The sequence below is a fragment of the Trichomycterus rosablanca genome, chromosome 21, assembly GCF_030014385.1.
Source record: "Trichomycterus rosablanca isolate fTriRos1 chromosome 21, fTriRos1.hap1, whole genome shotgun sequence".
NCBI lineage: Eukaryota > Metazoa > Chordata > Actinopteri > Siluriformes > Trichomycteridae > Trichomycterus > Trichomycterus rosablanca.
The window spans coordinates 19,940,580-19,965,147 of NC_086008.1; the positions used below are offsets into that span (position 1 = coordinate 19,940,580).

At 39.5% G+C, this 24,568-nt stretch overlaps 5 protein-coding genes, 1 non-coding gene and 1 pseudogene across 8 annotated transcripts in view; 6 read left to right on the forward strand and 1 right to left on the reverse strand.

The window, feature by feature from the left end:
- Nucleotides 1-291: 291 nt before the first annotated feature.
- Nucleotides 292-3,734, forward strand: sra1 (steroid receptor RNA activator 1). The gene is made up of 5 exons (XM_063017912.1): nt 292-377; nt 1,242-1,364; nt 1,688-1,935; nt 2,043-2,151; nt 2,414-3,734. Exons 1-5 carry the CDS (start codon nt 353-355, stop codon nt 2,641-2,643), a joined length of 735 nt encoding a protein of 244 aa, XP_062873982.1. The 5' UTR covers nt 292-352; the 3' UTR covers nt 2,644-3,734.
- Nucleotides 3,735-4,106: 372 nt separating this feature from the next.
- On the forward strand, nt 4,107-10,393 carry psat1 (phosphoserine aminotransferase 1). Its single transcript, XM_063017979.1, has 9 exons — nt 4,107-4,221; nt 6,466-6,526; nt 6,598-6,667; nt 6,890-7,095; nt 7,783-7,955; nt 8,037-8,206; nt 8,439-8,567; nt 9,262-9,399; nt 9,856-10,393. Exons 1-9 carry the CDS (start codon nt 4,165-4,167, stop codon nt 9,962-9,964), a joined length of 1,113 nt encoding a protein of 370 aa, XP_062874049.1. The 5' UTR covers nt 4,107-4,164; the 3' UTR covers nt 9,965-10,393.
- A 653-nt stretch (nt 10,394-11,046) lies between these two features.
- On the forward strand, nt 11,047-11,129 carry trnal-cag (transfer RNA leucine (anticodon CAG)). Its single transcript has one exon. It is a non-coding gene; the product is annotated as a tRNA-Leu (tRNA).
- Nucleotides 11,130-11,428: 299 nt separating this feature from the next.
- On the reverse strand, nt 11,429-11,537 carry LOC134335786 (5S ribosomal RNA; annotated as a pseudogene).
- Nucleotides 11,538-13,412: 1,875 nt separating this feature from the next.
- isca1 (iron-sulfur cluster assembly 1) lies at nt 13,413-16,239 on the forward strand. Its single transcript, XM_063017980.1, has 4 exons — nt 13,413-13,539; nt 14,569-14,622; nt 14,714-14,819; nt 15,268-16,239. The coding sequence occupies exons 1-4, from the start codon at nt 13,459-13,461 to the stop codon at nt 15,414-15,416; spliced, it is 390 nt and encodes a 129-aa protein (XP_062874050.1). The 5' UTR covers nt 13,413-13,458; the 3' UTR covers nt 15,417-16,239.
- A 1,470-nt stretch (nt 16,240-17,709) lies between these two features.
- Nucleotides 17,710-20,764, forward strand: LOC134335575 (cyclin-O). Its single transcript, XM_063018134.1, has 3 exons — nt 17,710-17,973; nt 18,969-19,154; nt 19,796-20,764. The coding sequence occupies exons 1-3, from the start codon at nt 17,770-17,772 to the stop codon at nt 20,366-20,368; spliced, it is 963 nt and encodes a 320-aa protein (XP_062874204.1). The 5' UTR covers nt 17,710-17,769; the 3' UTR covers nt 20,369-20,764.
- A 1,258-nt stretch (nt 20,765-22,022) lies between these two features.
- The window catches only part of smtnb (smoothelin b), a 58,140-nt gene continuing 55,594 nt past the window's right edge, over nt 22,023-24,568 (forward strand). For all 3 annotated transcript variants that reach the window (XM_063017757.1, XM_063017758.1, XM_063017759.1), the window contains exon 1: nt 22,023-22,550. In XM_063017757.1, the coding sequence (XP_062873827.1) occupies nt 22,500-22,550 (51 nt within the window). In that variant the 5' untranslated portion in view covers nt 22,023-22,499. The remainder of the gene's footprint in view (nt 22,551-24,568) is intronic.

The following is a 24,568-nucleotide window of genomic DNA, read 5'->3' on the forward strand; positions in this document are numbered from 1 at the left end:
TTGTATGTTGTATGTATGCAAGAAGTTGTCTGATGTGAGCTGCTGTAACAAAGAAATTTCCTGCAAAGGATCAATAAAGAATCTATTATGCGCCTGTCCGGGGTGTTTCCTACCTTTCGCCAGGTGAACTGTACCCACCGCGACTCTGAGTAGGACAAAGCGGTGGTAAAGCAGACAATGAATTGATTAATGAATAATTAAACAATTATGTCCTTAAGGCTTCATATTTTTACTGACAGACTTTTATTTTGAAATTAAATTAGCTACAGCAGCTCCTGAATCCCGGATGTTGCAGTGACGCTGCTGTGTTGTGCTGGCAGCTACTGGTTCATCTGAAGTTTGGGCTTTAGAAATGAGCGATTTTTATATTAAACCAGGTAAATAACAACATAAATATCTACCGGTTTTTAAGATGCGTGGTAAAACAATTATTTCGAAAATGTAGTTTATATTGACATTAATAATTTCTCTACTTTTATCTAGTCAGTCCACGTAGCGTTATTATTTCAACCTGTACTCGTGAAAGTCCCGCCTACCTTGTCGACATTGGCTGATAGCCATCCCGCCTCCTACTTTGATTGGCTAGTTTTTTAAGTCCTGCTCGAAGATTGGCTATTAATTTATATTTACACGTTGTATGAAATCGAAAGTTGACGCAAAACGGGTAGGAGAAAAAAATTATCATCACAGAAATAAGAATTAATTCTAAAATATATAACGGAGAGAGAAATATAATATATAAGTAGCATGAGAAGTAGTAGAACCACTATTTGCTATTACAACAGTGCTGTTCTAGCACCTTCAAAAAGAACACTTGTATTTATTTATAAGCATATGTTAATATATGAATATTTGTACTTTTGTAACTTTAAATTGTCCATTTTAAGTCTAGAAATGTGCTAATCCATGCAAGTTCCTTCACTTTCATTTTAGGAAACCAGTCTCGAGTTGTTTTGGCTCTATGTTTGTGGTTGTTGCCTTGTCAATTAAGTTTATTGGCTAATACCTCCTTGTACATTGGCTCTGTAATGTTTCCTTTAATGTTGTGTAATGGTTTGATACTGTAGCTTTTTCACAGCTATAGAAACTTACTTGGAAATGAATGGGATTGATTTGCAGGCATTTGCAGCCATGAAAACAGTTGTGAGGGAGCGTAGTTAAATGTATCTGTCACAATAGGGTACTTTGCCCAAAAGGTTTTGAAATGTTTTCTCTCTAACATGACTGTTCATGTTGCGTAGGAAATCAGGAGCGGGGATGGAACGACCCTCCACAGTTTTCTTACGGTTTGCAGGCAAACGCTGGTGGTCCGAAACGGAACGTTCTTAACAAGCGGGTTCCTCCGCCACAGCTCACAGCTCCAAGTAAGTCACATTACAAAACGCTGTTTGGAACTAGGCTATAACAGCCGGCATTCTACTGGAGAAGCTTTCACAAGATTTTGGAATTGATCCCAAAAGTGTTCACTGGAAATGATGACCGGGCTCTATGCAGACCACTGGAGTTGTTCCAAACCGAATTTATTGGACCTCAGTTTGTGCACATGGGCACAGTCAAGCTGAAACAGAAGATACCCTCTTATAACCTGTTGTCACAAAGTTAAAAAATCTATAATTTATGATATGCATGAACTTAATAAATAGTGTATTTTGTTAACTTACTACATTTTGCTACTTTTTGTTTGCAGATCCTGAATCTCAGTTGGTTCCTCCTCCAGCTGTAAGTTCAGCTCCCCCTAGTAAACCGGTTCCTCCTCCAGCAGCTGGATTCACCCCACCTCCCAAGAGTCTCATCTCTTCAGCTCGAGTCTCAGACTCACAATCATGTTCTGTAAAAACCCAACCTGAGCCTTCGGTGCCGGAAAATGAACCAAACCTTGACGACGTTCAAAAACCTCTATTTTGGGTGCTGGCTGCATGTCGGCAATCTGTAAAGGTAAACAGTATGATGGAACTATCAGACAAGAATAAAAAAATATTTATCCCCCACCTTTTATCCCAGAGTGCCTGTCTGAAACCTTTTCTTGATTTTTCTTTCAACAGAAGCAGGTTTGCGATGATGTGGAGAAGCGGTTAATGATTTTTGAAGAGATGTGGACAAGTGGGAGACTCTCATTACCAGTCAAATGTAGAATGCATGGACTTTCCCAAGGTAGGTCATCAATACTGGTGATGAGATGTTGTGAAACCTGTTGCCACTTTGTGTGATGCATCTACATACAGACATGATTGGCTATGTCGGGGGTGCCTGAGGCTCCGTAATGGATTGCCATCCTGTCCAGGGTGTGTTACTGCATTGTGCCAGTTGATTCTAGAAAAGCCAGACCCACCACAAACTGTAAATCAACTGTATTAAAATGCGTTCACAATGAAATTTGTGCTGCTCCTCATGAACGTTTCTTTCTATCTTTAAGAGCTGAGTAACAAGAATTGGGACAAAGCAGATGAGATCCACCGAGGCCTGATGGTGGACTATGTGAACGAAGTGAGCCAGTGGATGGTAGGAATCAAGCGTCTTATTGCAGAGACTCGCAACCTGAGCCCGGAGCTGCTTCAGACAGGAGCGACGGCGCAAAGTGAAGCTTCTGGCGATCCAGTTCAATTAGAGTTCAGTCCAGTCCAGTGTGGACTTTCTTCTGATTGATTAGTGACACTATTCTCTGCAACCTCTTTTTACAGCTGCTGTGATCAAGGGAAGAAGAATTAGATTTAATTCTGCAATACAGCATTGTTATTACTAGTGCATTCATACTGTACGACATGTATAATGATGACTGATTCTTTACTTTTCTTTAATGGAGGCAATACTAGTTTAAACTTTGTGTGAAGTGAGGATTTGATGACTTTGATGACATTGTTTGTAATGGATCTTAATGGTAACATCCTACATTTATATTGCAATTCCCGATACTGTAAAAATGACTGTTTACATTTGTTAAACTTTTTTTTTAAATCACCATGTTTACATTTAAAGTTATTATAGTTACCTGTGCAATGGCTACATACAGCGTAATTAAATATATCAAATTAATAAATTCTAAATGAAAATGTCCTTAATCGTAAATAAATACACAAAATATGTGCAAATAAAGAAATACAATGCTACTTTCTTGTAAACATAGCTACAATTTCCTTTCCATTTGTTTATTTTTAATACATAAAGATTTCTAAGGGCGGCAAGGTCTGTCGGTGGGTAGCACTGTCGCCTCACAGCAAGAAGGTCCTGGGTTCGATCCCCAGGTGGGGCGGTCCGGGTCCTTTCTGTGTGGAGTTTGCATGTTCTTCTCCTGTCTGCGTGGGTTTCCTCCGGGAGCGCCGGTTTCCTCCCACAGTCCAAAGACACAAGTGAGGTGAATTGGAGATACAAAATTGTCCATGACTGTGTTTGATATTAAACTTGTGAACGAGTAACTGTAATTTCTGTCATCAATGTAAGCAAAGTGTGTAAAACATGATGTTAAAATCCTAGTAGTAATAAATAAATACAGTTACATTTTATGCATACACTTTTATCCAAAGCGACTTACATTACACAGTCTAAGCAATTGATGGTTAAGGGCCTTGCTCAAGGGCCCAACAGTGGCAACCTGGCAGTGGTGAGGTTTGAACCAGCAACCTTCTGCTTACTAGTCCAGTACCTTTATATTATTATACCGTATATTTCTGTATGTGTTTTTTTCTGAATAATGTAGAGGACATGTTAACATTTTTGCTAAGGTATCATGTCAGATTTGATTACACTGTGATAATGCAAAACAATAAATTGAAAGTCTAAAATGATCTAAAATACAACAATTTATCCTAAACTTTAACCTAATTTTTTTTCCCTCTCAGTAACAAGAACCTCAGAGCTGTTTTTTCTCTTGAGCCATTTTACAGGAGACTTCACTAATAGTTATCACGTCCTGATGGCGTGAAGAAGCGGACCAATCAGGCTCCAAGTTCTTCTCCGTCGTCCAATCAGATGTTGAGAAAGGTGAGCCGCTGTCGCCAGCAGCCAATCGAAGCGCTGCTGGTGAAATTCGTACTGTGAAGTACCAGTACCTTGTGTGTGAGTGTGTGTGTGTGTGTGTGTGTGTGTGTGTGTGTGTGCAGGATCCAGTACATTGATGTGATTTGTGATCAGTTTTAATCACATTAATCTAAATCTAAACGTTATTGCATCATGGAAGCGAAAAAGGTTTTTAATTTCGGAGCAGGACCGGCTAAACTTCCACAGTCTGTAAGTTCTTCTTCCAAACGTGCAAGTGCTGCTAATTTTCCTTCTTTATTCCACTGTTCACTTCAGAGCTCTGTGTTTATGACTTCATGTGTTTTATTGTGTTTATATTTGTAACACAGAGTGGGATTTTGGCTGATTTTAAATGTTATAAAATAAAAAATAGAAGCTCATTTAGACGGACTGATGCGCTGTACGGAACACTGTTAGTGTTAACAGCAATCCGTACATGATGGATTGATCGTTACATAAACATTTATTTTTTATTAGGATTAATAAACGTTGGACAAAGAAGAGAATTGCTACTACTATAACTAATTCTCATATAATAAACATAATGATATCATTAACATCCAGATGTCAGTTCATGATCAGTGATGTGCACGGAATACTGTGACCTTATGTTAACTATAGTGCAACTGCTGCAAGTTTTAAATAAAATGCATTAAAAAAAAAAGATTATAAAAACATTCTGTAATAAAACCAGTTTTGCTAGAACAAGGTTCAGATCATTCTTCAGTGGTTTGTGCTGTGAATGTTGCATCAGCCACTTTTTAAATCTCATCCTGACCCGCAAAACCGGTCTTTGTTTCGGTTTTGCTCAGATTTAGTTTCTGATTTGCACTGTAATGTATAATAAACGTATAAATGTTTGGTTTTTTATTTCAATCATATAGTGTAGAATTATATAGGTGTAAACAACGCGTGCTTTAATTCGCTGCTCTCGCGCACCTTTTCCACGCGCTCACATTCTAGCTCGAGCCACCAGCTGCGTGGTCCAGGTCCAAGATGAAGCTGGTAAAACCTACAGTAGAGAATATTTGTATTGTTTATTAGGATTTTAACGTCATGTTTTACACACTTTGGTTCCATTCATGACAGGACAGGTAGTTACTGGTTACACAAGATTCATCAGTTCAAGTTTAATATCAAACACAGTCATGGACAATTTGGTGTCTCCAATTCACTTCAGTTGCACGTCTTTGGACTGTGGGAGGAAACCCACGCAGACACGGGGAGAACATGCAAACTCCACACAGAAAAGACCCAGGCCACCCCACCTGGGGATCGAACCCAGGACCTTCTTGCTGTGAGACGACAGTAGAGAATAAAATGATTATTGCCACTCTACACTTTTAAAAGAGAATCTGTCTGCCACAACAATGCATGACTATTGATTTGGGTTGTTCTGCCTTTCAAATTACTGTACAAGTTTTCAGTGTAAGACAGAACAGGGCTGCTGACAGGCCAGTCCAGCACCTGCATTCTCTGATTACCCGGCTGGGCCGTTATAGAATGTACGAAACGTGTCTTGGCACTGTCATCTTAAACATGGCCATCCTTAAGAAAGGAAGAGTATATATTTTTAGCAAAATGTCAGAGATGTCAGAGTACCCCATGCCATGGGAAATAATACATTTCTATATAACTGACGTTATTTTTTAAACTGACATATAATTGTGCCTTGTCACTTTGGCCCGGTGAACACAACACACTGTGCATTATGGTCTCGACTTTTATTATTGTTTTTTGGCTTTGCCTTTTACCCAAAGATATCTCTCTGGAATCTCTGAATCTTGTACAGGTAAGAAAATAAAATACTCGTCCTCGCGATGTTCCTAAACTGGTAAGTCTTCCTTTGGCGTGTTCGTTTGCACTGCTGGGCGTCGACTCATTCTTGCAAATAAACTGATTGGCATTTATCTGAATGTCTGGATGCATTTTTGCATGATCTTTTCTAGAATTGATGTTTGAAATGTTTTCATTGGGAGGGAATTGTGTGAGCACGTGAGGCAAATTGTGCATAGTCAGATGTCTACATAAAGACATTACCCACTGGGGTGTGCAATGCCCCATGATGGATTGCAGTCCTGTGCACTAAGTCGAACCAGGATAAAGTGGTGGTAAAACATTAAAGGGAAAAATGGGATGGAATACATTTACCTGACGTTTTTTTTAAACAGATACCCATTGATTAATGTTATTGGATACTTTGTGCAGACGTACTTGTTTCAGCACTGCAAGCTGTATGGGTACAGTGTAACCCTTGGGGAACACAGGGCTGCATCATGGCACATTGTATCCTGTGGGAACATTTCTGTTTATTTACTTAATAATAAACACACAGAAAAAAAGTCACCTGAGCAAAGAAAACAGATTCTGTAAAACAGATGCATTAAACATGGCGTTCCCACAGTGGACAGAGGGCTAACATGGGCACTTAAATTATGTTTTTTGTTTCCTCAGGTTTTGCTTCAAGCGCAGAAAGAGCTGCTGGATTACAACGGACTCGGGATCAGCGTCCTCGGTGTGTAGCATTTTAATATGGCCGTAAATCGCTTGCTTTTCATCTTCATGATTCTTCATCTTTATTTTCAGAAATGAGCCACAGAACGGCCGATTTCTCCCAGATCTTGAACTCCACTGAAGCTCTTCTTCGTGAACTGCTGTGAGTTTTCAGCGAACGGTTTTACGATGTTAGCTAACTTCACCTAGTACATCACAGCTTTCATTAAGTACCTTTCCTGTCACTTGAAAGGTACTGTCACCCACTTGAAATGGCATCTCCAACAAGCTCATGGACCGGTGTCCAAACACTTGTGGTCGATGTTAGGTAAAATATCAAGGTGTCCATAAACTGACCTCTGTGTTCTTACTGTTTCCTCTTCAGGAAGATACCAGAAAACTACAAGGTTTTATTCCTTCAAGGTGGCGGATCAGGCCAGTTCAGCGCCGTTCCTCTCAATCTGATCGGCCTGAAAGAGGGCAGGTGTGCAGATTATATTGTGACTGGAGCTTGGTCTTCAAAGGCTGCTAAAGAGGCGGAGAAGTATGGCAACGTAAACGTGGTTCATCCCAAACTGGACAAATACACCTGTAGGTTATGAGCTATATTTCCCAAATTTTTCCCTTTTTATTGTGTTTTGACCTTTGGGCTAGCTCAACCACATTCACTTCTGTGGTCAAATCAAGGTGCTGGGACAAGTGGTGGAGGAATACAGAGGGCATAGAGTGTTCTTCTGTGTGTATTTGGACTGTATTTGGTCATCCTTCGCCAGCCTGGTTGTTGTGTAAGCAACAGAGGTTGCCAGAGTGCTCAGGGGAATTGGATATATGCAAATTAGGGGGAGAATGTCTAAAGTAAAACATTATTTAGCTTAATGAATGCCACATTTTACCTAATAAAAACAACTTACATCATATATTTTTTACTTTGCTTACCATTTAATGTACTCGAAGACCAAGAAAGATCCTGGTCAGGGTCGCAGCAGGTCCAGTCCCACTGAGACACACTGGGCGTAGGGCAGGCATACCCTGCACTGCTGATATTTAAACAGGTCCAGATGCTGTCTGGAATATTGTGAAAGCTTGCTGGGATTACAAGAATTTTAAGATTTGGTGTCTATATCAGCTCAAGTTCATGCTGCCATTACAGTAAAAAGGAGAACATACTTAATTCTGAAATACTTGTAATTTAAGCAATAGCAGTCTATTGCACCGGTCATTTCAGTACTTTATGATCTTTGAAGTAAAATTGCATGCTTTGCATTCTGCTGTGCCCAGGTATCCCGGACAGGAGCAGCTGGACACTCGATCCTTCAGCATCCTACGTCTATTACTGCTGCAACGAAACCGTACACGGTGTCGAATTCAACTTCATTCCCGACACCAAAGATGTGATTCTGGTCAGCGATATGTCTTCAAACTTCCTGTCCCGAGAAGTGGACGTATCAAAGGTGCGTCATAATTTCCCGGTGCCGTTTTCTACCTCTTTTTTAAAACCAGATTAATAATCTTGTACTTCATCTTGGTCCAAGTTCGGGCTGATATATGCAGGTGCCCAAAAGAACGTCGGATGTGCGGGAGTCACCGTTGTGATCGTGAGGCAGGACCTGCTGGGAAAAGCTTTAAAAGAGTGTCCTATTGTGTTTGATTACCAAGTGCAGGCTGCAAATAATTCCCTCTACAACACACCACCCTGCTACAGGTGAGATTTACACACATGGTGTCTTTTAAACTTTAACTAATTAATATTAGTAAACATTATGCATGAATGAAGTACAGTATGTGGTCGCTATTTTAAACTGTTGGAGGGGTGCGTGACATGCATAAAATACCTAGTTTTCTAGCCTTAAATTCCTTATTATTGGTTTGTAAAAACAATCTCCAATCCCTCAACCCCAAAGAGTTTTAATTCATTTTTTTTTCTCTTTTTACAGCATCTATATCATGAAACTGGTTCTGGAATGGATTAAGAGCAGTGGAGGCACAGAGGCCATGGAAAAACTGAGCAAGCAGAAGTCTTCTTTGATTTACGACCTCATCGACAGCTCCAATGGCTTCTACTCGTTAGTAAAATCACACGCATACAAGTGTATTAATACAGCATTCTCATATTTACACTGTTTCACTGCACTTCACTGTATGAAAAGTTTTTCTTTAGAGTAAATAAATGGTAAAACAGCAGGCCTGGGTTTATCGAAATATAACGTAAACATGATGATTTTAAACCAAAATTTGTTGACTTGTTGGATTTTCAGAAATCACTTAACGCTGTGCAGTAACACAGGACACCAGTCCATCATTTTGGCAGATTAGTTGTTCAATTTTTGATCTATAGATCTTTTTTCATTCATTTTATTCCCTAACTGTCTGTTTTACCACCTCATTATCCTATTCGGAGTCGTGGTGGGTACGATTCACTGGGCAAAAGGTACGAAACACCCCAGACAGGTTGCCAGTGGCATCACAGGGCATTTTTCATTTATTTTCATTTTTTTATCCAACAAGCTGTTAATCAGCACACAGTAAGGCTAATTAAACCCTGGTGACTGCACCCAAGCCAGGTTTCTAGTTTGCAAATGCCCCTGTCTAGTCTAGCCACAAACCTGATTATGATAAAGCAATTACGGTAAACAAATGTTAAATGTGTGGCACCGTACTCCCTTGTATCTCATTTGACTCATTTATTCCTAAAGACTCTGGCTAGTCATTTACACTTGAACACAATATTCATGTATTCACTCTGCACTTTGTTTCCAGATGTCCCCTTGACGTAGAGTGCCGCAGTCGCGTGAACGTTCCATTTCACATTGGCAGTGAGGACTGCAACGAGGCCCTGGAAAAGCTGTTTCTGGACGGCGCTTCCAAACGTGGAATGATTTCGTTAAAAGGACACAGGTATTTTGCATTTTACCCCTTTTTCTCCCAATTTAGTGTAGTCAATCTGCTGCTGGGGACCCCTAGTGGTGCCCAAGGAGGGGGTGACTTGACTTCCACATGCTCCCTGCGATGTGTGCTCAGTCTACTGATCCCTTCTTGTACACCCACAGCTTGGTGGATTGTCCAGTTCTCTTAAACAGATGGATTTTAAAAAAATTAGGTTGCAAAGTGTGGTTGAAGGATGTAGTAATGTAGTAAGAACGTTTATCTCTGAAAGAAATTAGTTTCACAATCAACCAGTTGACTAAATATCAAGACCAGTGTCAAGAGTTTAATTATACCTGAACATAAAAATATATATATAGTCAGTTATTGTGTTATGTGACCTGTGTAGCCGCAGACAAATTCCTTGTGTGTGCAAACATACTTGACCAGTAAAGCTTAATTTTAATGATTATCTATTTATTTCGACAGGTCTGTTGGTGGAATACGAGCTTCTCTGTATAACGCAGTAACTCTGGAGGAAACTCGAGCTCTCGCTGCTTATATGAACGAGTTTCTAAAAGACCATCAGCCACAATAATCCGGAACAGAGCTCTACAATCATGTTACAGCTGCCTGTCTTAGCAGCTGTACCAAACCCACACGTTGTGTATTAAACACTAGCAGAAACGTAACAACCAATCCTCACCGTTTTAGCAGTGGGATTATCTGACATTCCCACTAATTACTAATAATTACTTGAGCTTAGGTAGACTTGTTTCTGCCGTTACTGTAGTAGACATGACTGCTGCACTATTGTGAGCAGAACTTTAGTATTGGTTAATACTGAAATTCTAGCAATGACTACTTGATGAATGTGTTTTTGATTAGAGTACGCCTTTACATGTCTGTATTAACGTTTATCTGTGTGTTTTGTTGTAGATAATTTATTCAGTTTCATTACATGCCAGCAAAATGAAAATAATTCCTAGTTTGATATTTCATAGTAAAATTAAAACTATAAAACTAATATTTTGTGATTAAATTATTGGTTTAAAATCAGCTACATCATTTAATTTCTTAAAAGTATCAGAAAACTTTTACTTTCAAACACGGTTTTGTCTGTTTTAATGACGAAGGGTGACGGTTTCACCAAAAGCTTCAAGCATTTATCCAGATTGCGATCAAAGTGTAGTGTTAGCAGGTGAGATACTTTAAATCAGTATCTACAGAGATATTCTGAATAATCACAGTTCTTTATATCAGGCAGAATGTACACTCGGTGTCTCCCACAGCACTGTAAGAAGGTCCTGGGTTCGATCCCCAGATGGAGCGGTCCGGGTCCTTTCTGTGTGGAGTTTGCATGTTCTCCCCGTGTCTGTGTGGGTTTTCCCCAGGAGCTCCGGTTTCCTCCTACAGTCCAAAGACGTGCAACTGAGGTTAATTGAAGATACAAAATTGTCCAGGACTTTGTTTGACATTAAAGACTTGAACTGATAAAATTTGTGTAACCAGTAACAACCGCTTCTGTCATGAATGTAACCAGAGTGTTAAAATCCTAATAAATAAATAATAATAATCCATCAAAAGGATGTCATTTAAAATTAGATTGGGGTATGATGTCTACATAGTTTTAGACTGCAATTTCAATTTTTAGTTTTGCTTATTGTGCTATGCTATCAAGTCAGGATGGCCGAGCGGTCTAAGGCGCTGCGTTCAGGTCGCAGTCTCCCCTGGAGGCGTGGGTTCGAATCCCACTTCTGACAGCAACTCTTTTCAATAATTTTCTTCAAGATAAATAACGTATCCCCCTATCTATCTATCTATCTAATATTAAATGCAACCCAAGGAAACGTTTGAATTTCGAAGACAGTTAAACAAGTTATTGACTGGTATGTGTTTTGGTATATTTATTATTGTTTCTTAAAGTACAGCCAGGATGGATCTGTGCTTTTCTCTCTTGATAAATGAAGTGTTAGCTGGACCTTTTCTTCACGTATTTGCTCAGGTAAAAAACATGGTACGAATTGTTCAGCATGATGTTGAAAAGGTGTGTGTGGATAAAAGCTTCCAGCACCTGGTATTCCCAGGCGGTCTCCCATCCAAGTACTAACCAGGCCCGACCCTGCTTAGCTTCCGAGATCGGGCGTGTTCAGGGTGGTGTGGCCGTAAGCGAGAGAAGGTTTATATCACCTCGCTTTTATAGACACCGATATTGCAGTGTTTTTTACTTCTTTGCTGAGTATAGATTCTCCTTCTTTCTTTAAACCAGAATTTCTGTGAACCAGAAATGTCCACATTTCATGGCATTTCAAACAACCTGGGACAGGGAAGCATGTAAAAGACAAATTACAGGCAAATTCAAACATTACAAGCAAATTCAAATCAATATACGAACACAATACGTAAATAAATATAAAACACATAAGTGCATTATAAAATCTTTTCAGAATAAAAAAGATATAAAGGGATATGTGGTTAATAATAATTGGTTTTAGCTCATTTTTGCTAGTCAAGTATATAACTGTCCCAGTATGTTTCCCCATGGTCAAAACTCTTTCAAGTTTTTGCCAGTTTGGTGTTAAATTGAAATAAAAGATAAAATAATTACAATAAAAAGTTATTGGTCTGTTTCATCATACATGAGTGTTCAATTATTTTGCGATTAAATACTTGTGTAATATAGTTATGAGGCAATAAAAAAATCCAGAAAAATAAATTTGCCTGCTTCACATTACAGAACTACAAAACAACAGGATTCTTGTACAGTGGTACTTTGAAACTAAACGCATTTTAAACCAATTGACGTTGAGTTTAAGGTACCACTGTATTTATTAGTATGTTGCAGTGGGGTCATGGCAGCACAAGATTTAGATATGGTGTAGGAGAGTTGTGTGACACACATTGGACCCCCTTAGAGCAATCGAGGCCAAAGCTTATCTGAGTGTTGCTGCTGACCATGTGCATTTCTTTATGGCCACATTTACATACCCATTCTATAATGGCTACTTCCATATAACATTCAAGTTTTAAGTTTATTTGTTATTTGTACAAATGTTAGCAGCTTCTGTACATTGGAATATGTTTTGGAAGGCTTGGGAACTCCACAAATATGCAAACATAAGAGAAAAGGAGAGAATAGAGATGATAAAATGGGGGATAGGGTAATAATTAGAGACTGCCGTGCCAACAACGCTGCTCCTGCCGGATGTGACGGGTCCTGGCGTGTTTGCACCAAGAATGTCAAGAACTCACTACAGACTTTATTACAGACTGAACAGAATAATAACTCTATTATTATTTATTTATTTATTGCTAGTTATAACTTTTAGTTCATTTTAATTCTGTGTTTGTATGATTTGTGTAAATCTTATTCATTTAAAGTATCCTCCAGACCACCCAAGAAGGACGGGCGGGAGTTTTTCCCTGCCACTGTCGCCGACCTCGACTTGCTCAACAGGGGTTTTTGTATCTGTTGGTCCTGAATTTTGTAAAGTTGCTTTGAGACAATGTCTATTGTAAAAAGTGCTATATAAATACATTTGACTTGACTTGACTTAAAATAGAAGAAAAACAAAATAGAATAAACAAGCTTCACAGACTGTTTCCATGTACATAACAAGGAGGTCAAGGTATTTTAGTAACCGCTCCAGTCGACAGATCTGATTTAATACAGCACACTGAAATGAGATAGAATGGAAGCCACAATCATATCAACATGGACCAAAAGAACCTTGGGACTGGCATGTCACAAAGACTTGGGTCCTATACAGTACTACCATGGTGTTCCTGAAAGGTTGGAGATCTAAGTGAGTGTTACTACTGTATATTGTACTGATGGTTTGAGAAGGTCCACATCTTGCTTCAAACAATCAAAACAAACCCTCTCGTCCATTCAAGCCTTTACTCGCTTGACTCTGCAGACCCAGTTCTCTTGCATAAGAGGAACGTTATCGAGCTCTAACGCGTTATCTGATTGGCCAACGCGACTGTAACTCAAATGAGCAGCCAATCACACACGAGTGTGTGCTCGGTGGGCGGTTCATAGCTTACTGGTGTTTACATCTAGTCACGGAGAACTTTGTAACGGATAGCATGTCTGCGTCTATAGTCAGAGCGACTGTAAAAGCCGTGAGCAGGAGGAAAATTCTGCCCACAAGAGCTGCTTTGACGCTGGTGAGTGTTATTTTACCGTTAGGTGTGTTGCTAGTCGAAGAACGAACTCGCTAGCAGATGTAAAAGGGCATTCGTTATCGCTAGCTTATCTGGCTACCATTAGCTAGGCTAGCTATAACTCCAACTGACTGTTCGAGAAGGTTCCAGCATTTTTTGAATCGTTAGCATGTTGCTAACTGTCCCTGTCAGATCTAATAAAGTTGCTATGCGACGGTTGCCATGGTAAATGTAGGTAGGTATATAGGTAGGTTAATTTAGCCCGCTAACCGTGACCTTAGCTCCTAAAATTCCTTCGATTGTTTTTAGCCACTCTGTGTTTAAACCACATTTAAAAACAACTTATATAAACAGTGTCTGAATTTCGACATTATTGCTTTATGTTTTTATTAAAGTAGTTATTTTTTTTTTTTATAATGTTTGTATTAAAAAAAGACAGTATTCGATTATCTAAGCTTTGATCAACAGTCTGTGCACCAGCGACATCTTTTGGTCAAAACGATTATAGCAGGAACTGCAGTTGCAATGGGAAATATTAAACCCCCTCATCTTATCAGGTTTAAAGTGATATGTGTATAGAATTGAATAAAATTAGACATTTAGAAGTTTCGGTACGCATAAAAAGAATGTTTATTGATACATACAAGCTTGTTATTTTTTGTTTTAATGAAAAACATCTACTTCTCTAGGCGAATGTTTGATCACTTCTAATAATCGATTTTGCTGAGTGTTTACTAGCTTCTGACACCTCTTTTGTGGAATCTTCTGCATTCCACTTGTGTTTTAATAAACAGGGTATTTGATTGTGACCCATCTGCTTTCTTGCCAAAGCTTTTTTGCTCTTTTCATCAATCATTGTAATCCTTTGAAATGACTGTTTAAGAAAAGTCGTAACGGTAGCCATTCGAAAGGTCATATAGGTTTAAAGTCTGTAAGGCCATTTAGTTTGCCGTTTCCAGTGCCCACTATGTGACTGATACTGGTAACACATGCTTGACATTAAATCAGTTTTTATTCTGTATTCCTCCTCAGACGCCGTCAGCTGTGAATCGAGTCAAGCTGCTCCTACAGAACAGGCCAGATTATGTAAGTAGATTCAGATTCAGATTGTTGGAAGCATGCGCTGTTGCTTGGCTTGTTTACTTCTTTACTACATTGATTCATTTTATCTGTGCAGATTGGACTCAGGGTTGGTGTACGGACTAGAGGATGCAATGGCCTTACCTACACCTTCGACTACACAAAAGAGAAGGAAAAGTCGGACGAAGAGGTGTTTCAGGATGGTGTGTATGGGAAATGTTCGATTATCTGATCTTTTGACACATTAAAAACAATTACCATTCATTTAGTATCCTCATCCAAAAGCTGCGCAGAATCAGATACTCAGTCCAAGCACATGGCTAAAAAACTGAGGATTAGGGACCTTAATGAAGGATGCAGTAGTGGAATGTAAAGATTTGAATTTATGGGCTTTTGAATATTTACACAGTGCAGTAATGTATGTATATGTATATTATTATTATATAAAATATTATTGTTTTTAGGGTTTCAATATTGTCTAATTTTTTGGACCGTGTGTGAACCTTTTTACTGTGTCATTTGGGGTAGTCAAGGGGTTTAAATACTTATTAAATCCACTGTGTCTATTTGGGGTTTGTTTGATCTGTGTATTTTGTACAGAAATCTTTTCACTTACATGACTAATTATTATGATTGTGTTTTCTGTCTCAGGTGTTAGAATTTTCATTGAGAAGAAGGCTCAGCTGACCTTGCTGGGCACAGAGATGGATTTCGTGGAGTCGAAGCTCACCAGCGAGTTCGTTTTCAACAATCCCAACATCAAAGGGACGTGCGGTTGCGGGGAGAGCTTTAGCATCTGAAGAACATTGCATGTGGACACGAGGCGCACCTTTCTGCCGTGTAGAATCCGAAGAGAATCACTTTTTACCAATTCCTGTTGGAAATACGCACACTATGTTACGAGAGCCTCTAAAACAAGAGATTAATATAATATACTAATGTCAGTAGAGCCACTGATGCTTAGCAGCTCCACTTGCTGTCCTGTGAGCAAGTTAAAACTATTTTCATTTACCTCTCCAAAGCAGCACCATTAACAACGTCAAGGGTTGGGTGGCTTATGGTCAGTCGCCTTAGTGTGTGCTGTGTTATATTTTGCAATATTTATTTGTTTGATTTTTTTAACAGGGTGAGATGAGGACTGTTGCTGTACATTCACAGTTTTTAGGAAGATTTTGTTGATGTATTGTCGACCTGTCTAATATGTTTGTAAATATGCCTCATGGAACTGAATGGAAAATGGAACAGGGTTCGCAAGAAAGAATCCGAACACGTCCACCCAGCTAAGAAATAACTTTTATAATCCAGACAGTACATTTGCCTCGACATAGATCTTTTGAAAAGCATCTCGGACGCCACTGCCTGTACAGAGGCTGATGTACTCTCGTTAGATTTGAATAATCTGTAATGAGGTATGAATTGTGTGCCATAGAATTGAAACGAGTGGAAGTGGGTTTGCGTGATGTTTTCTGATGTGTGCAGCACAGGATGACGCTACATTTCAAGCAGCGTTTTTGATGCTGTTCAGTTAATGTTAAATCTGTGGTTGGAAAAAAAAAAAAAACAATGTATGTATATATTTTCAGCAAAAGAATGTCTTTTAACGCACAATAAATATACAGAAATATGCATCAACGTTAGCAGTGTTTTATTCTATTTGGAATCATTATTATCTTGTAGCAGTTGGGGGGGGGGGGGAAAGTCCATTAAATGGTGGTGGTGGATCTAGACCAGGAGTTCCTAATCTGCAGCCCCTGGCACATAAACAGTAACAAGGTTAAGAACCACTGGACAAGAGTAGACCCAAAAACAGTCAGCACAAGTCACCAATTCACTCTGGACTGGGTGGCAGGGCATCAATTTTATTTGATCTATTCATTTTCAGCACAGTGAGATGAAACCGGCACGGTGGCTAAGTGGGTAGCACTGTCGCCTCACAGCAAGAAGGTCCTGGGTTCGATCTCCAGGTGGGGCGGTCCGGGTCCTTTCTATGTGGAGTTTGCATGTTCTCCCCGTGTCCGTGTGGGTTTCCTCCGGGAGCTCCGGTTTCCTCATACAGTCCAAAAACGGGCCACCAGGCTAATTGGAAACACTGAATTGTCCTATAGATACCTAGCCGCTGGATGTGCAAACCAGTGCATTGTAGTGCCGGTCCCAAGCCCGGATAAAATGGGGAGGGTCGCGTCAGGAAGGGCTTCCGGCGGATCATGATTCAATAATGCCGCAACCGAACGGGACCGACCGGGACAAAGGCCGAGGAAGAAGAAGAGATGAAACCTACTAAGCCAAGAATAATCACATACTCAGCCCCTACCAAGAAGGATTTATCACATTATTTCTGTATAAATGATTGATTGAAAAAAGTGAACACAAATATATGAACATGAATAACACTAAATAAATATAATTAAAATGCAATTTATTTGTATAGCTCTTTTTGTCTTCAAGCAATTTCACAGATTCTAGGCCAAGAACAAAAGAAAAACCTTGAGAAGAAGCAGACTCAACAGGAATCCCATCCTAATTGGTGACCTATATGTATATATGACAAATAAACACATTCCACCTGCCTTACATTATTTGCTAACACCTGTTAGCATTGTGTGTGGCTAAACACCTAAAGTCAATAATTAAGATGGGTGTCCGCAAACTTATCTAATATATCTTTTTTAAAGCTGCCACTAAACGTTTAAACTGCTTTGTGTTTAAAAAATGTCTCTTTCTTGGAATTACTTTATTTAAAAATAAAAAAAACATGGCTAGCTGCAAACTTTTTCAGCCAACTGGCGTAACCGGGCAAAATTCCAAATAGCTCCATGCTTCCTGTATTCGCGCACTACACCGAGCATGGAATAACAGTTTCCGCACCCTTCTTAGTGCACTACATGTTTCAATTAGGACGCGCACTACAAGCCGCGCATATGGGCCGCCGTGCTGCTCCCCGAGGTGAGTGTCCATGGTAACGCGCACGCGGAGCGGGTAGAAGGAGCCACGCGCGCTAAGGTACCCGGGAAAAGCCGCTTCACTCCTCAGCTCTCAGCAGCCGCCGGAGCCATGGTCAGGGTCAGAGAGGCTCGGAGCTCCGAGAGGCTGGTCCTGCTACTGAGGGTCCGGGACCTAATCCAGCAACACAGGGAACTTACAGCAGCCACAGCCATGTCAGCATTAAGTGACTCCGGTTTCGAAGAGGACATCCAGAGTCCTTCTCCATCCCAGCAGAACACACAGTGGGCAGAGGATGCCAACGAGAGACTGGCAGCTGAGTGGCAGCACAGCGACTACCAGGAGAGCTGCTTCATCATCCAGAAAAACAGCGAGCAGCACTTCCATGCTTCTCACTGTCTGGCTCGTCAACCACAGGTAATAATAATAATAATAATAATAATAATAATGTATTTAATAATAATAGTATTTAGTATAATATATTATAACAATAATAATAATAATATTTAATTATGTTAATAATAATAATAATATATTTAACAATAATAATAATATATTTAATAATAATAATAATAATAATAATGTATTTAATAATAATAGTATTTAGTATAATATATTATAACAATAATAATATTTAATAATGTTAATAATAATAATAATAATAATAATGTATTTAACAATAATAATAATAATAATATATTTAATAATAATAATAATAATGTATTTAATAATAATAGTATTTAGTATAATATATTATAACAGTAATGATAATAATATATTTAATAATAATAATAATAATAATAATGTATTTAATAATAGTATTTAGTATATTATAATAGTAATAATAATATTTAATAATGTTAATAATAATAATATATTTAACAATGATATTTATTATGTATTTCTATTTATCATTCTTTATCATAATATTATTATTACTATTAATAATTATTATTATATTATTAAAATTATGAATAATAACATTTATTAGAATTTTATTTATTTATATAGCACCCTGTGTGCAGCAGTTGAATGTGCTTTATTTTACATCACAAAAAATGGCACAAATACAATAATTTTCACATAAAAGAATAAAAAGCCAAGAATTAAATTAAAAGAAATGCAGTAATAATAATAATAATATTTAATAATAATAATACTAATATATATAATACTGATATGTAATTATACAATGTTTACTTATTTCTATTTATTATTATTTAGTATAATAATATTATTATTACTTTAATTACTATACTGTATATTATAAACTTTGCATCTCTGTATTTTTCTGCTGTTCATACTGGCACCACAACCAGACAGTAGGTGTCGCTATTGCAGCAGCAAGGACGTGAGTCTTCAGCTCCATCACACCCAAATGACTTATATCAAGAGCATTAATGTTTTCACAGATAACAGCAGAGGCACGCTGTAAACTGGTGAGCTGGCTTATCGCTGTTTATAAACATTTCAAGCTCTCGTTCGAGTCCTGCTGCTTGGCCGTGAACATCGTGGACCGTTTTCTGGTCACGACACCAGTGGCAGCAGATTGCTTCCAGTTACTCGGTGTGACGGCTTTACTAATTGCAACCAAACACGTAAGTTTAATGAAGTCTTTTAATTTGTTGATCCCTTTTAAATCTATTGACATGTTTGGGGTCTGTTCGAAATTGTGAGATGCATAAAGCTAAGAACATATTAAACAGCATCCAGAGTCTATATGAAGCTTTATAAGTGTTGTTTTATATAAGTGTATCTCAATCAACAAAAAGGATTGCTCTCTTCCTAATTTATATATAGCCTTATATATAATTTAGGTATTATAATTTATATAAAACCTTATCTAATATTGAGCAAGACCTGCAGTTAATTAGATGTCAGGGTCAGGACCCACCCTGACCCTGACCAGGATAAATTGTTTGATATAAATGAAAATAAATGTAGTGTGACAAATACGATGAAAAAGGCAAATATTTACATTTTCAGCATTTAGCAGATGCTTTTATCCAAAGCGACTTACACTACTGTGACAGTATACAGTCTAAGCAATTGAGGATTAAGGGCCTTGCTCAAGGGCCCAACAACCTGTCAGTGGTGCAGCTTGAACCAGCAACCTTCTAATTACTAGTCCAGTACCCTAACCGCTAGACTACAACGTCCCCAAATGCTTTGTCATGGCTGTATTTTAGTGTATTTATGTGTATATTAGGCTAATGTCAGTTCTTCTACACCCCTCCAGGTTGAGGTTTGCTCACCACGTATCAAGCACCTGCTCTCCCTCTGCTGTGATTCTTTCTCTAAACAACAGCTCTGCAACCTCGAATGCCTCGTTCTGCTCAGACTCAACTTCAGGCTGGCCGCCCCGACTCTGGCTTTCTTCCTCGATTACTTCATCAGTCGGGAGTTGTCCGGACCTGCGACCAGAACGGAAGCAGGAAACGACCGCAAGAGCCGGCAAGTCACAGAAGAGCAGCTCTGCAGTGCCAGAAGATATAAATGCTTAGCCCGCAAGGTGTGTGAGCTGAGCCTGGCAGACTACGCTTTTAACAAGTATCAGCCGTCTGTGATCGTGCAGAGCGCCATAAGTGTGGCGAAAGATCTGCTAAGGAGACATTTGAAAGAGTCCACGGTTAAAGACGCCAGCTTAGCCGAGATGTTGGACTTCCTCCGTGTCGAAGATGACAGTTCGTCAGGGTTCGATAATCATTCTGCAATTCAGCAATGCACAGAGGAGCTTAAACTGCTGGTATCTCTCAACCAGGAGTCAATTCAGAACTTGATAGCACTCTGTAACAGTACAAAACATCATTAACTGTGGACTGTTCTCATCCTCTTGGTGCTGTTTTTCCTTAATTAATGAAATACTGAAACTTTTGTAAATATAGCCTAGAATCTGCTTTTTACAACCAATGAATGATCTTTGATTCATGTTGTTCTGTAATTATTTACTGATCTAGATCTGCGAGGTATGAGACCCATAATAAGCAAGCTTCTGTAACCCATAATGAAACGCATAATAAGGAACCAGATCCTAAAGAGAGCCATACAGTGAGGAAACGGCGACTCCTACTGGTCGGTTGAGGCACAGACAGGAAAAGAATAAGAAATAAAGAAAGCATAGCGTGTTCTTCCATACGTGTTAAAGCTTTTTAAAGGAATCTGCTGCTGTCTGTTGGGAGACAAAGAAGAAATAAAAAATAATACATAATGATTGTGAAAATCTTAGCATTGTTTATTATAGTGGTAAAAAGATTCTGGTTATTATTCACTACTTCTTGATTAATAATAATAATAATAATAATAATAAAAGGGAATAAAAAGTAAAGATTTTTGCTACATTTTCTCTCCTCTAGGGGGCAGAAATGGGCTTTTAGTAAACAGTAAGGGTGCAGAACCGAGTTGAACATTAAAGGGAACCAATTTTATCTTTTTGTCCTGGTCAGGATTGCGGTGGGTGACGATGCCAACCCATCACAGGGCTTCAATCATGTCTGTGCAGAACCCCGGCTGGCTGATATTAATGCTGAAATTCGAACCTGGATCTCAGCCTGGTAGTTGGCTAGCAGCATAGACGGATGGGTTTGCATCCATTCATTCATTTATTGTCTGTTTGACCAGTGCTGTATCCTGGTCAGGGTCGCTGTGGGTTCTGTTCATTTGGTGAAAGGCAGAAAACACAGGACAGGTCGCCAGTCCATTACAGGGCAAACACACACACACACACACACACACACACACACACACACACACACACACACAGGACACTGCATGTCTTTGGACTTGTGAAAGGAAACCAGAGGGAGAACATGCAAACTCCACACATAAAGGACCCTGGCCTATTTTTATTTATTGATTTTTTGTAGTATTCTTTTCTTCCATAATAAAAAATTACTTTTTCTCACCTTTGGTGAGTACTTCTACCATGTCTGTGGGAGTGATTTGATTTCTTCCTACCTCCCAAACCATGCAGCAGGTGGACTGGCTGCTCTGAATATTTTCGACATTTAGCAGACGCTTTTATCCGAAGCGACTTGCAGTACTGTGACAGTACACTGTCTGAGCAACTGAGGGTGAAGTGGCCACCTGAGGGTGATGGGGCTTGAACCAGCAACCTTTTGATTACTAGTCCGGTACCTTAAGCACTAGGCTACAACTGCTTTAGACTCTTTGTAAGTGTGAGTGATTGGAGTGAGTTTGTAATGCTCTGCTGTAGATCTCCTTGTTTTTGGCTGCCACCGGACTCACTGCGACCCTGATCAGAACGAGGCGGTGAGTTGCAGTAACACACAGTACCTGTATTTATAACCCGCTGAAAATTCAAAGAGAGCAGGCTTTGTACAGCGCGCGTTCCTATTGGTGGAGAGATGAAGGGGGGCGTGGCTTATATTTAATCCCTCACGAGGACGGAGACAGAATCACTTGATGAGTGAGCAGCTTAGCATAAGCGTCGTCCTGACAGAAAGTGTTTAGGGTTTTTTTCAGTCCAAAACAGGACTTTTTATATATTTATGTATGTAAATATTTTAAAAATAAACATATATTTCCTTCACATGTGAGGACTTTTCGAAAAGCCGGTGGTCCGTTCGGTTCATACAGGGACTTCGACAGGTGTGACCGTTGGACGGCGGACTCATACGTCACTGTGCGCTTTTCTGGAAGTTTCTCGGTTCTTGAACAGTTTTGTTGTTTTAACACAGAACCTGGACAATAAGAACCTTTATTACTGAAACAATAGTGAATGAGAGACTGAACCAGAGCTCTGTGTAATGTAAGGAGGCTGCTGTGTGTGACCGTTGAATTTTCAAACAGTGTAACTGTGCATTATAGCTTTAATTTAAGTTTTAATATTCAATAAACACATAGAAAACCAGAGAAATCCACTTGGGCTGGACAGCTAGAATCTTCAGGCTTTTCAGCATCGTGTTTTGGTGTGAAAGCTCACAATGACCGACCTGAAATATTCAAGTTTGGATGAAACATCACTTCGGAATCTGGTAAGTCAATATAAATAAATAATAAAGTCAAATCCAAATAGCTTTCTAATGTTATATATGTATACACACTCACTGAAGCACTTATATTTCTAAAATGCCTCGTTTTGTTCATTTTGTTGATTCAGAGCTTTGTGATTTACAGTTTAATCCATGTACATACAGTGTATCACAAAAGTGAGTACACCCCTCACATTTCTGCAAATATTTCATTATATCTTTTCATGGGACAACACTATAGACATGAAACTTGGATATAACTTAGAGTAGTCAGTGTACAGCTTGTATAGCAGTGTAGATTTACTGTCTTCTGAAAATAACTCAACACACAGCCATTAATGTCTAAATAGCTGCAACATAAGTGAGTACACCCCACAGTGAACATGTCCAAATTGTGCCCAAATATGTCGTTGTCCCTCCCTGGTGTCATGTGTCAAGGTCCCAGGAGTAAATGGGGAGCAGGGCTGTTAAATTTGGTGTTTTGGGTACAATTCTCTCATACTGGCCACTGGATATTCAACATGGCACCTCATGGCAAAGAACTCTCTGAGGATGTGAGAAATAGAATTGTTGCTCTCCACAAAGATGGCCTGGGCTATAAGAAGATTGCTAACACCCTGAAACTGAGCTACAGCATGGTGGCCAAGGTCATACAGCGGTTTTCCAGGACAGGTTCCACTCGGAACAGGCTTCGCCAGGGTCGACCAAAGAAGTCGAGTCCACGTGTTCGGCGTCATATCCAGAGGTTGGCTTTAAAAAATAGACACATGAGTGCTGCCAGCACTGCTGCAGAGGTTGAAGACGTGGGAGGTCAGCCTGTCAGTGCTCAGACCATACGCCGCACACTGCATCAACTCGGTCTGCATGGTCGTCATCCCAGAAGGAAGCTGACGCACAAGAAAGCCCGCAAACAGTTTGCTGAAGACAAGCAGTCCAAGAACATGGATTACTGGAATGCCCTGTGGTCTGACGAGACCAAGATAAACTTGTTTGGCTCAGATGGTGTCCAGCATGTGTGGCGGCGCCGTGGTGAGAAGTACCAAGACAACTGTATCTTGCCTACAGTCAAGCATGGTGGTGGTAGCATCATGGTCTTGGGCTGCATGAGTGTTGCTGGCACTGGGGAGCTGCAGTTCATTGAGGGAAACATGAATTCCAACATGTACTGTGACATTCTGAAACAGAGCATGATCCCCTCCCTTCGAAAACTGGGCCTCATGGCAGTTTTCCAACAGGATAACGACCCCAAACACAACCTCCAAGATGACAACTGCCTTGCTGAGGAAGCTGAAGGTAAAGGTGATGGACTAAACCCAATTGAGCACCTGTAGCGCATCCTCAAGTGGAAGGTGGAGGAGTTCAAGGTGTCTAACATCCACCAGCTCCGTGATGTCATCATGGAGGAGTGGAAGAGGATTCCAGTAGCAACCTGTTCAGCTCTGGTGAATTCCATGCCCAGGAGGGTTAAGGCAGTGCTGGATAATAATGGTGGTCACACAAAATATTGACACTTTGGGCACAATTTGGACATGTTCACTGTGGGGTGTACTCACTTATGTTGCCAGCCATTTAGACATTAATGGCTGTGTGTTGAGTTATTTTCAGAAGACAGTAAATCTACACTGCTATACAAGTTGTACACTGACTACTCTAAGTTATATCCAAGTTTCATGTCTATAGTGTTGTCCCATGAAAAGATATTATGAAATATTTGCAGAAATGTGAGGGGTGTACTCACTTTTGTGATACACTGTACATGACATGTCACTGCATGCATGCTGCGTTCATTCCCTCTCCAAAAGCGCGTACATACCAGATTCGCAATACACACCAACTTTATCTTTTATTATCTTATATCAACATATACAGTGTATCACAAAAGTGAGTACACCCCTCACATTTCTGCAGATATTTAAGTATATCTTTTCATGGGACAACACTGACAAAATGACACTTTGACACAATGAAAAGTAGTCTGTGTGCAGCTTATATAACAGTGTAAATTTATTCTTCCCTCAAAA

Bases quoted from the DNA above. Each gene is read 5' to 3' on its own strand.
- LOC134335575 (XM_063018134.1), top strand. From the start codon at position 17,770: ATGTCAGCATTAAGTGACTCCGGTTTCGAAGAGGACATCCAGAGTCCT. The intron at 17,974-18,968 runs GTAATAATAATA...ATGTTTTCACAG, and splicing joins GTCTGGCTCGTCAACCACAG to ATAACAGCAGAGGCACGCTG. The intron at 19,155-19,795 runs GTAAGTTTAATG...ACACCCCTCCAG, and splicing joins TACTAATTGCAACCAAACAC to GTTGAGGTTTGCTCACCACG.
- isca1 (XM_063017980.1), top strand. From the start codon at position 13,459: ATGTCTGCGTCTATAGTCAGAGCGACTGTAAAAGCCGTGAGCAGGAGG. The intron at 13,540-14,568 runs GTGAGTGTTATT...ATTCCTCCTCAG, and splicing joins CAAGAGCTGCTTTGACGCTG to ACGCCGTCAGCTGTGAATCG. The intron at 14,820-15,267 runs GTGTGTATGGGA...TTTCTGTCTCAG, and splicing joins CGAAGAGGTGTTTCAGGATG to GTGTTAGAATTTTCATTGAG.
- psat1 (XM_063017979.1), top strand. From the start codon at position 4,165: ATGGAAGCGAAAAAGGTTTTTAATTTCGGAGCAGGACCGGCTAAACTT. The intron at 4,222-6,465 runs GTAAGTTCTTCT...TTGTTTCCTCAG, and splicing joins CGGCTAAACTTCCACAGTCT to GTTTTGCTTCAAGCGCAGAA. The intron at 8,207-8,438 runs GTGAGATTTACA...CTCTTTTTACAG, and splicing joins AACACACCACCCTGCTACAG to CATCTATATCATGAAACTGG.
- sra1 (XM_063017912.1), top strand. From the start codon at position 353: ATGAGCGATTTTTATATTAAACCAG. The intron at 378-1,241 runs GTAAATAACAAC...CATGTTGCGTAG, and splicing joins CGATTTTTATATTAAACCAG to GAAATCAGGAGCGGGGATGG. The intron at 2,152-2,413 runs GTAGGTCATCAA...TCTATCTTTAAG, and splicing joins AATGCATGGACTTTCCCAAG to AGCTGAGTAACAAGAATTGG.